This window comes from Oryctolagus cuniculus, chromosome 10, assembly GCF_964237555.1.
Source record: "Oryctolagus cuniculus chromosome 10, mOryCun1.1, whole genome shotgun sequence".
Classification (NCBI taxonomy): Eukaryota; Metazoa; Chordata; class Mammalia; order Lagomorpha; family Leporidae; genus Oryctolagus; species Oryctolagus cuniculus.
In genome coordinates, this window is record NC_091441.1 from 92,698,116 (window position 1) to 92,709,636 (window position 11,521).

An 11,521-nucleotide genomic window follows, 5' to 3' on the forward strand; every position below is an offset into this window, starting at 1 on the left:
ATGGAGGAATGACACTAAACCCTGCCTAGGTTTCATATCCGAGTCACGGCACCATTATGTCGCTCCCCCTCTTCGTGGAGGAATGACACAGGACCCTGCGCTGTTCTTTTGTCTGCTCGGCCCTCCCCGGGTTTGCTGCTGGTTCTTCCCGGGTTGGCTACCATCCCTTCCACCTCCGTGGAAGGGCGGTTCCCCCTGCCACCTTCCCCACTTCCGCGGGGGAGCGGCACACCGCCGGCCGGCTCTCTCGGGGGCTGCACAGGTGTTCCTTCAGATGTTCCTGGTGCATGCTGTCTCTCTCCTCCTTTATAGTCCTCTTCCACCAATCCCAACTCTGCTACCCACACGCCGAGTACGCTGCTCTCCTGCAATCAGGAGCAGGATCAGCTCCTGTAGGTCATCACTCAAGTTGGCAAGAGGCAGCTGTGTAGAAGCTGTTTCCTCCTCTCCCAGCCCCATATTGTGGGAAAGCAGATGCATAGAATAAGTCTTAATTCCAGTAACTTAGTCTAGTCCGAGTTGCTCCCAGTTGCTCCCCACAGATACCATCTATCACCTAGCCTGACCAGGCTCCACAAATGCATCAGACGCCAGCAGCTCCACACCAGCCACTTCCTTTTTCTTTTTTCAGATGTTCCAAGTGCTTTTCAGCTGCAAGACCTTACGTAGTTCTTGCTCGTCCTCTGACTGCAATCCTTCTCCAGCCCCAAGCCTGCTGGCCCACTCTCATTCTCTGCTCCAGCGGAAGTACCACCCCCTGAGACAGGCCTCCCTAGCTACTGCACTTACCAATACCCTGCCCCACTGTGTTGCAACGCCATCACCCTTTTTATTTCTTTCACTGTGTTTGTCACTCTCTAAAAGTACAGTGTTCTTTTTGTCACTGACTGCAAGCACCTGTGACAGCTTCTGGCCCAGATTTAGTGCCCTACAAAAATCTGTGGAGTGAATAGATGAGAAGCCATCCCCCCCACCCCCGATTTTTGGAGAAATTCCTTCCTGCTTTCTATTTTCTTCAATTCATCCATATAGAAACTGGTATTAGGTAAATCCAAGTAAAATCAGTTCAAGATGAATAAAAATACTGGAAGATCTTCGTTAATGAAGGAAGAAATTGGAGCCAGGTTTGCTGCCACCCGGGGTGCAGCATCCTTGTGTTTTGTGCCTCTTGAGAGCCTCAGGCAGACCTGCTCTGACTTTCACCTGCAACCTCCTGTTACAGGTCCATATCACCAGGCTCGCCTGTTTGCTTGTCCTATTCTTATCCCCAGCTAACATGCTAAATAGCTTACTTATCATTGTTCTAGAGTGGCTGTCTACCTGGTCTCACCTCATCCTGCACCACTGTAAGTGTCTTGCAGGCAAGGATCTTATTCTGGTTTTTTTTTTTTTTTTTTTTTCCGGGTATGGAGGAGGTGTTTAACCAGTGGTGGAATGATGAATGCATAAGTATCTCAGAGGAGAGGAAGAAATCTGGGAAGGTCTGAATTCTCTCTCTCTCCTAGCCATCCTCAGGCACAGTCTATATATCCAGACACTGGAAACAACATGTCCATGAGGTGTAAGCACTCATGGGGTTTATTCTTCCCCAGAGTGGTTTCCCATACCCTCATCTGTTTATGAATCCATTCTTCCCTTTGTTCACCTAAGAGCATACATATGGAGGAAATTAGCGTAGTATTTGTGACATCATGAGACAAATCTGATGTAGTTGAGCCCTTCCCTGTGTTTCCCTGTGGAGGCTATTTCCTCTTCAAGTAGAGAGTACTTTCCCTCTTTCATAAAAAAGAAAAAAAAGAAAAAAAAAAAGCCCAGCAGCTGTTTAAATGAGAGATAAAGCTGAGCACTTAAATTTATCTTCAAGAAGGTACTGGAAAAAGAGAAGGAAGAGAATACAAGAAACTATGAGTATTATACTTCTTTGGGGAGGGAGAATGCCCACTTAAATGTCTTTCCAATTAGCAGCTGTACTTTTAATTTCAAGTTTTCTCAGGGTTATCAAATTACGATATTCTATTCCTGGCTACTTTTTGCAAGCTTTCTCATCTTCACAAAATCCCCCACCTTCCCTCCAGTTCCTCAAAAGATCAACAAAGAAATTTTTCTTTTGAAAATACAGTGAGCTGCGTTCTTTTCCTCGAAATAACTGGCAGGAAAAGAAACCACTCTGGTTTGAACAGCCGTTCTTTCAAGTTGCTTGGAAATAGCTGCTCGGGAAGCTTGCACCTCTCTTGTTTAAAAGAAAAGATGAAGGAAAGGAGTTAGTCCATTAATTATTTCAAATACTTGGTGCAAGTGTTCCTATGAATTAATCCAGGCACTTGGAAGATAATTACACTCAGTGTTAATAACACTGCCAGCCTTTTCCAGAATGCTACACTCCAAATACTATTGTGTTTTCATTGACAACATTCACTATTACATATGCATATGAACACCAGTCATTTTCATCAGAATTGCTGTAATAGCATTAAGAGATTATTATTTTTTCCAATTTCCTTGGAAGAAAATTCACTTAAATTAGATTATTTCTTACTTGACTACTCTCCTATCTTGCCTGTACGTGTAGGTAACTAGAGCCTATGCAAGTATAAACTTCAGAATAAAAAAAAAAAGCATGATTTTATACATTAATGATTTCAAATAAAAGAAGAGTGCAACATTTGTGCATCCCTTCTTACAAGAAAGTTAAGTCCGTGTTCTGCTTAGGAGAGATAACACTTTTTGTCCCTGTAGGTGGCCCCCCTGGTGTAGCCATTAGTTGCTAATTACTTGCAAACAAATAAACAATTAACTCCTTAAGCTGCTGGCTGGGCAAGTGTTCATTGACATGCTAAAACTTTCTAAGACAGGATTTTAATTAGTGACGTCCTAAATCCAGCCCCCTTGTCCACAAAGCTATAAGGTGAACTACGGGAAGACCTCAGCCCTGTACTAGCGGGGCAGGGGCGGTAGGGAGGAGGCCGGAGCTGTGTCTGCAGCCCGAGAGGATGTCTCCCAATCTTCAGGAAGGTGCTCGGCTTGTGGAAGGCAAACCCTCATCCACCTCCTTTTCCATTGAGAGCATCTTAGGACTGGACCAGAAGAAAGATGACGCTCCATCAATGAAACCCCACAGGCCGTGGGCAGACACCTGCAGCTCCTTGGGTATGTCCCAACCTGATGGTTCAAAAGCTCTTTTGTTATTTCACTGGTTGTTTTTCATTTGGCCTTGATTTCATACTACATAGAGTTAAGCTGTGGTTTCATATTTTTAAATAACTGAAGCATCCAGGACTTTTACTGCCTCCAGCTGGGTCCTAAGGGAAACAGAATGAATATTAGCTTCTGATCCAAGTGTGTATAAAGGTCACTCCCAGAAACTGCCAAGAATCTGTGTTTACCGCAGGTCTCTCTCAGTGTCTATCCGACACCTCACAGGTTCTAAATCTGCTTTCACTGAGAAACAAATGATGTTCAGAAAACCAATTGTTCTCTATCACCAAGGCAGGATCTTCCTTTTTTCTGTTTGGTTTTTGGCTTTTGGTTGAGCACGAGGGTTTTTCCCTTGTAAAACCCAGAAGAATTCCACTAGAAAAATGAAAGACAAGTTCCTGATATCACTTCTAGCACAGTGTGAAGCGTTGGGTCGGCCATCTAAGATGGGTGTATTTTTCTGATCGTAGGGAAGGATGCTAACCTACGTCTCCATGTCCCGAGTTTTCCCAATGGGATCTCATTCCCACACCCTGGGGATCATCCAATGCCAGAAGAAAGAGCTATGAAATACGAAAATTACTTTTCAGCCTCAGAAAGAGCGTCTTTGAAAAGAGAGTTGAACTGGTATAGAGGCCGGAGACCAAGAACTGCTTTTACTCAGAATCAGGTGGGAAGTTCTTTTTTCACCCAATAATGATAACAGAAAGGCTTAAACAAAAGCCCATTCATTTTGGGATTTCAGTTTAGAAGTCTAGTGAATGTAACAACAGACTACATCATATTTTAACAGTTTCTGGATACTTTTTTTTTTAATAGGCATTCAGGTTGTTAAAGATTTAAATACAATTAATTTGCTTCACAAATTAAAGCCTGCATTTGGTGACATACTGAATTATCAACATTTTAATGAATTATTTCCTTATTCCTAGGTTGAAGTATTGGAAAATGTCTTTAGAGTAAATTGCTACCCTGGCATTGATATCAGAGAAGATTTAGCTCGAAAACTGAATCTAGAGGAAGACAGAATCCAGGTCATTTTCCAGCTTAGCTTTTGCTCATGATAGTGAAATGTTAAGAAGAATAAAATACCTTTAATATTTCTGAGACCTATGTTTTCCTCAATTTTAGATTTGGTTCCAAAATCGGCGTGCAAAGCTGAAAAGATCCCATAGAGAATCACAGTTTCTAACAGCAAAAAAAAATTTCAACACAAATCTCCTGGAACAGATAGAAAACTAAACGTGTGAAATGATCTTGCAAGTATAGACCACGAAGAATCAAGGAATGGAAAAAGCGAGTGTTAAAAATGTATTTTCTTTCCTGCATTGAATCTGTATATTGTATTTTTTCCTGAAAACATACTGTAAATAATTACTATTATAGCATGGTACAAATTATATTCGGGCACTTTTAGTTACAATAAAAACCTTTCCTATATTTTTAAATAAATGTTTTCAGAAAAGCCGGCTATTTTTTAAGTGAGCACAGTCAATCTAATAAAATAGTTCCCTAAAATCAGTAAACTTGTGACTAAGGCATTCCGCAAGCTGGATTCCATTCACAGACTATTTCAAGCGAAGTAATCTGGAGAACAAAGGTGTGATTTATTTTAACTAGTCTCCTTCAAGTGCATTGTGAAACAAGATTGTGCTTAACTGTAATATAGAGTGCGATTGACTTATGAATCTTCGATTTCTTGTGATTTATGGCATAAGCAATGAGAATATCTCACCAAATATTCAAACAAATCCTGATAGCATACCAATTTCAAGGTGTTGGGTTTTTTTTTAGGCAAAGTCATTTTTGTCAGAGATATAAAAACAGCAGCTGTCATGTTAACACCGTTGGCATTGCATTGCACAAAAGCTGCAAATAAATGCAAAATTTAAGTAGTTTGCTAGTTCATTTAATGTTGTACTTTTCATTCATTAAAGTGATAGTGCTCATCTGGCTTATATCTGCTTCTGGTTTAATTATTCCAATCAATGGCAAATTTTGTTACAATATCACTTGGGCTGAGAAGGTATCTGCTCTGACACATGAGAGAGCTTTAAAAAGTTCATGGAAAATGGAATTCAAAGGCAAGTTAATTTTAGAGCTTTTTTTTTTTTAATCCATGCAGAGTTTTTTCATAATACTATTTTCATGAACTTTTTGAAGATCTCTTAGATGCACGGATTTCAAAAGGCATTTGTATCAAAATTAACAGGTATTTGAATTCCATCTTCTGCAAACTTTCTGAACTACTCTGTGACTGGTGATAATCAGGGCATTTTCTAAGCCAGGAACACTGCTTGTTTTCTTTTCCCTTCCCATTTCCCAAGTTGCCACTTAAAGATGGGACCGAGGATAAGGTGCACCACAAAAAAAGAGTCTTCCTGGCTGCACATCGGGTATTTGTTTTCCAGTTAATGAAAGACCCGAGAGGGTGGGTTCTGCTGAGGACTCTGACTTTGTCTGCTGGAAGCTGTACTTCAGCTCTGTGCGTCTGAATCAAGTTCTCCTCGCCTGCTTCCTTTTTCTTTCTTTCCTGTTCCTCTCTCCTTCCTCTCTCTCTGCAATGATGAGAGCAGGAGGTACTCCACCCATTATCAAATCTGTAACTATTTTTTTCTGATTTTTTTCTTCACATGGGAAAGACTTGAGGGAGCTTGTATAGCATTTTGGATGAACAGGAGCATGACTTATATTCTAGTGCTGTTCAAATCCTTTACTGTGAGAGTGCGGTGGGGACAGAAGGCTCTGTGTCAGCAGTGCCCTGGGCTGCTTGTCTTCTACGGTGGCTGAGATGGACAGGCGGGCAGTTCACAGGAAGAGCAGGGACATTAAATGTCTTCCAAGAAAGATGGGGCCACTTTTTCCAGTTTAAACAGCTGGATCCATTAATGTAAAATTTGAAGCACTGTTTATGAAATAGATCGTCAAAATTTCTCCACCGGGAGCTTTCTTTGCTCTCCATTAGTTTCCTATGAACTTATGTTAAGTGGAGGACTGGATCTCACCAGAAGTAGGCCCTGGGGGAGCAGACTGGAGGAGAGAGTGACTCACATGATGGGTAAGCTTTTAGTGTAATCCCAAAAGTCATATTTAGATACTGTAAACCATTTAAGCACTAGAAATAAAGTCTCCCTCTAATTTCTTCTTTCACAGATAAAGCCCCATCAAACATTTTATAGGCCTTTTTGTATATCATAAAATCACGTGCAGAGATCTTCAAAAAGTTCATGGTGGCACAGGGAGTGCGTGCGGGGTAGCGTTGGGGTGCAGTGGGTTAAGCCCTGCTTGCAACGGCAGCATCCCATGTCAGAGCCACAGACTGAACCCCAGCCGCTCTGCCTCTGACCCAGCTTCCTGCTTACACTCCTGGAAAGGCAGGTGCAAGTGCTTGGGTTCCTACTTCCTATGTGGGAGACCAAGATATAGTTCCTGATTCCTGGCTTCAACATGGCCCAGTCGGCCAACACTGTGGCTGCCATTTGGGAAGAGAACCAATGGATGGAAGATTCTCTTTCTCTCTCTCTCTCTCTCTTTCTCTTTCTCTCTGCCTTTCAAATAAATAAGTAAATAAAACTTTAAAAAGTTCAGGGACAGCTGCATGTTTTGGGTTGCCCACATCCATATTGGAGTAGCTGGGTCTGAATCCTGGCTCACCTCCGGATTCCAGCTTCCTGCTCATGTGCGCCCTGGGAGGCACTGGGTAATGAGTTAAGTACTTGGGTCTCTGCCACACATGTGGGAGACCCACACTGAGTTCTTGGATACTAACTTCAGCCTAGCCCAGCTCCAACTGTTGTATTTGGGGAGCAAACCAGCAGATAGAAGATCTCCTTGTCTGTCTGTCTCTCTCTTTGCCCACCTTTCAAATAAATAGAAATGCATAAATCAATTTTTAAAGTTCATGTAAATTTGCATATTATGAAAAAACTATTCATTGATCTCAAAAGTGTTTTGTATCAAAGTAAACATATCTTTTAATTTTGCTTGTCCATGACTTTCTGAAATACCCTTGTCTTTTGCTCTTATTTTTAAAAATGTGATCACACTTGACATTCTGTTTCATGTCTCTCCTGTATCTTGCCATGTTCGAATTACAGCTGTCTCCTTAATGTCTGCTTAGTTTAGATAAAATTTCAAGTCTTGCACATAAGAAACTATTTCATAATATAAATATTTGAACATTTAAGCATGTTTAAAGTGATACTTTTTACAAATTGAGATTTTCAATGAGTTATTATAGTTTACCTAGAATTTATCTAGAATTAAGCCTAATCCCCAAATTCCTGAAGAGTGTGAGGATTCTGTATAAAAACCATAACATCTAGAAAAAAATAAAATAGCATCACAGGCATTGATCAGCAATTAATGTACTTTTTTTAATTATCACAGCTGAGTAAACATAAAATCCAGTGAGAAGACAAATTTAGTAGCTCTCGATATTATCATCTCAGTATTTTCCAGTGATAAATTTGTATGGCTGATTTATAGAGTTTAAAATTCAATTTTGTTTATAATTGAAATAAGCTATATTTATGTATAACTGAAGTTATATATTTATAACTGAAATCATTTATAATACAAATGATACATTTATAATGAGAACAAATAACATCTGGAAGTCAGAAAAGCTTAAATACCAAAATTTGTAATATGAAAGAAGTAAATATAAATGTAATATACGTCTCTTTTTATATTTTCTGATGCTGATGACAGCATATCAGTTCTACTATAACTTCTGTGAAGCAAGTTCATAATGACAAATATTCAATAAGCAAAATAATATACAAGATCCCAGTGTATTTCCCCAAACTCATTTTCAAAAAGTCTGAGACTAAGGCTGATCTTGATATGGGAAATCATGGATCAGCAATATTTTTGGAATTACAACTGACAGTAATTTGAAGAGAATATAACGACATTCAGGGAAAAGACTGGCCTTCCAGGAAAAATCAGGCTAAATGAAAATGGTCATGAAAAACCAAGATGGAATTCTCCCTCCCTCAAGACTCACGGGCTCTAATCCATAGCTTATCTCTGCTCCTGGTAATTCCAGGCCTTTGTCTCGGCTAATGCCCAGGACAAGGTGAACAGGAGTAACAAATCAAACTAATGCAGTCAGGCTAATACCTGGAGCGTCTCTATTATCTGACCACTGCCTGAAGAAGGTGATTTGTTCTCCTGTAATGGCTTTTGTCTCTTGTGAAGTCAGCCTGACAAAGCCCAGCACTAAAGAGTGCCAGCAGGAACAATGACTGTGTGCTGGTGGTCACCTTTTGAGTTAATCAGTGTTAATAGCTGCTTGCTTCTTATCACCCATCACCCAAATGGCATAAGTCCCCCAAGACCAAACCCAACCCGCAGCCAAGTCAACGTGGGCCTTGCAACTACTTATAAAGGCCGAGAGCCATGAGCTCATCCACTGACCTGATGTGAGGCCCAAATCACAGTGGGGCAAACAGCGGCTTGCTATCTCCATCTCAAGGGGCCCTTAGCCTGCTTTTGGCTACTTCACTGCTCACTCTGGCTGTCTCTCCTCCTGGTGGGGCACAGGCCCACAGCTGCCCAGGCAGCTCTCACTGGCTCTCACCACTCTACACCCCAGTAGATTCACCACTTCCCATTTTCCTCTCTCTTACTTCCATCCACTACTTTTCTCCTGCTGGTGCCTTGGCAACCTTGTGGGTGTCAACAGGCTTTATTAAGCACCACAAATGAACCTCCAGCCAGAAAAGCTGCTAGCTTTCTAATTGCTTCCCTTCTGTCTGGTCCAAAGTCCGCAACATACAGGAATTTAGTGTCTCCTAGGATGGTCTAGTGGACCATCACTTTTAATTAGAATTAAATCAATTAATTAGGAATAAGTCACACCACATCTTATATCCCATCATAAGCCTGCAAATAACCGTGCAACTGAGTAGCTGCTGCCCCTTTGAGCTGAGCTCCAAATTGAAAAACATGAAGTCAATCTGAGTCTGATTTGCATGCGTGCAGCCTGGAGCCAAACCCAACCACACCCGGCCACATTCACCAGACCTCAGCTGACCCACAGACCTGTGAGTTGCTGTTAACCACTGAGTTTAAGGGCTTATTAAAAACAGAAGTGGGATAGGCCTCTGCCTGCGGCACCGGCATCCCAAATAGGTGCCTGTTCATATCCCTGCTGCTCCTCTTCTGATCCAGCTCTCTGCTACGGCCTGGGAAAGCAGTGAAAGACGGCCCAACTCCTTGGGCTCCTGCACACATGGGAGACCCAGAAGAAGCTCCTGGCTGCTGGTTTCAAATAGGCACAGCTCCTGCTGTTGAGACCATCTGGGGAGTGAACCAGCGAATAGAAGACCTCTCTTTCTCTCTCTCTCTCTCTCTCTCTCTCCCCCTCTGCTTCTCTGTACCTCTGCCTTTCAAATAAATAAGTAAATCTTAAAAAAAAATTCCATATGGATGTTCAAGTTCCGGCTGCTGCATTTCCGATCTAGCTCCCTACTAATGTGCCTGGGAAAGCAGCAGAAGATGGCTCAAGTCCTGGGGCCCCTACCACCCACCTGAAAGACTCCGATGAAGCTCCTGGTTTCATCCTGGTCAATTCAGCCATTTGAGGAGTGAACAAGCGATGGAAGACTTTTCTTTCTCTTTCTCTGTAACTCTGCCTTTCAAATAAATGAGTCTTTTTTTTAAGATGATTTTTTTGAAAAAGATGATTACACTATTAAAAACAATAATACCATCATTTATTAACTACCTGTACAGACTGAATGTTTATGTCCCTGCGAACTTCTCTTGTTGACCCATAATGCCCCAGTGTGATATTTGGGAGGTTATTAGTCCATGAAGGTGGAGGCCTCATTAATGGAATTGGCGTCCTTCTAAAAGGGACCCCAGAGAGCTCCCTTATCCTTCCACCTTGTGAGGACACAAGAAGACAGTCACCTGTAACCAGAAAGTAAACCCTCACCAGACACCAAATCTGTCCATGCTTTAATTAAAAAAAAAAAAAAATTGCTGGGCAGAGAGACAGAGACATAGAGTAATCCAGTGGTTCACTCTCCAAATGCCTGTGATGGCTAGGACTGAGCTGGGGCCAAGGTCAAAGCCAGGAACCAGGACCTTAATCCAAATTTCCCATAGGGCAGCAGAGATCCAGTTACTCAAGCCATCACCACTGCTTCCCAGGGTCCACACCAGGAGTCAGGAGCCAGAAGCAGGCACTGAATGTAGGCAACGCAGTGTGGGATGCAGGAGTCCCAGCTGCCAGGCCAAACACCCTCCCTGCTCATATTTTAACCCTGCACTCCCCAGCCTCCAAAACTGGGAGAAATTAATTTCTGTTGTTTATAAACCAGCCAGCTTGTGATATTTTCGTTATAGTGGTGCCAATGGACTAAGACAGGACCCACCAAGAGTTATATATATCAGTGCTTCACATTAAGTATCCCATTTCATTTCCATGGTAGCTCTGCAAGGTGGTAGAAATGGTCAACCCACCTTACAGATAAAGGAAAACCAGCCTGAAATACTTTAATTATGATGGTTTACGATTCCCATATCCCATATCACAGACAAGAAAATCAAGGGACACAGAGACTAAGTAACTGGATCAGAGCCACACAACCAAAAAGTGGCTCAGCCAGAATTCAAACCAAGTTCTGCCTGACTAAGCTTTCCAGAAGACGGAGTCACCAGCTGTTATGGCAATACCTAGGAACACGTGTGAATTTTTCTTTTTTTCCTTCCTTTTATTTTTTAGGGAGGGGAGAGGTGGGGGTATTAGTAGAGACTTGAGCGTAATCAGATTCTTCTAAGTGCCAAGAAATTCCTTTTTAATAATATGTTCTCTCCAGGTAAGTGTTGTCTGTATGAATATTAAACCTACAATTAAGGTTTAACAACAATCACAAGATGTAAGTCTTTTCCTCTAAAACTGCCATCAGAAATTTGTAGAAATCTACCTGTACTCTTTCATCTGGAAGATTTAACTTGTAATTCTTGTTTTATACAATGCATGTGAATTTTTTTTTAAGATTTATTTTATTTATTTGAAAGTCAGAGTTACTGGTCAGCACCGCGGCTCACTAGGCTAATCCTCCGCCTAGCGGCACCGGTACACCGGGTTCTAGTCCAGGTCGGGGCGCTGGATTCTGTCCCGGTTGCTCTTCTTCCAGGCCAGCTCTCTGCTGTGGCCAGGGAGTGCAGTGGAGGATGGCCTAAGTGCTTGGGCCCTGCACCCGCATGGGAGACCAGGAGAAGCACCTGGCTCCTGGCTTCAGATCAGTGCGGTGCACCGGCCACAGTGGCCATTGCGGGGTGAACCAACGGAAAAGGAAGACCTTTC

General features: G+C 42.1%; 1 protein-coding gene across 1 annotated transcript; it reads left to right on the top strand.

Moving 5' to 3' along the window:
• Window positions 1-2,311: 2,311 nt before the first annotated feature.
• HESX1 (HESX homeobox 1) lies at window positions 2,312-5,153 on the top strand. The gene is made up of 4 exons (XM_002713403.5): window positions 2,312-3,147; window positions 3,666-3,865; window positions 4,128-4,229; window positions 4,327-5,153. The coding sequence occupies exons 1-4, from the start codon at window positions 2,991-2,993 to the stop codon at window positions 4,435-4,437; spliced, it is 570 nt and encodes a 189-aa protein (XP_002713449.1). The 5' UTR covers window positions 2,312-2,990; the 3' UTR covers window positions 4,438-5,153.
• The last annotated feature ends 6,368 nt before the right edge of the window (window positions 5,154-11,521 follow it).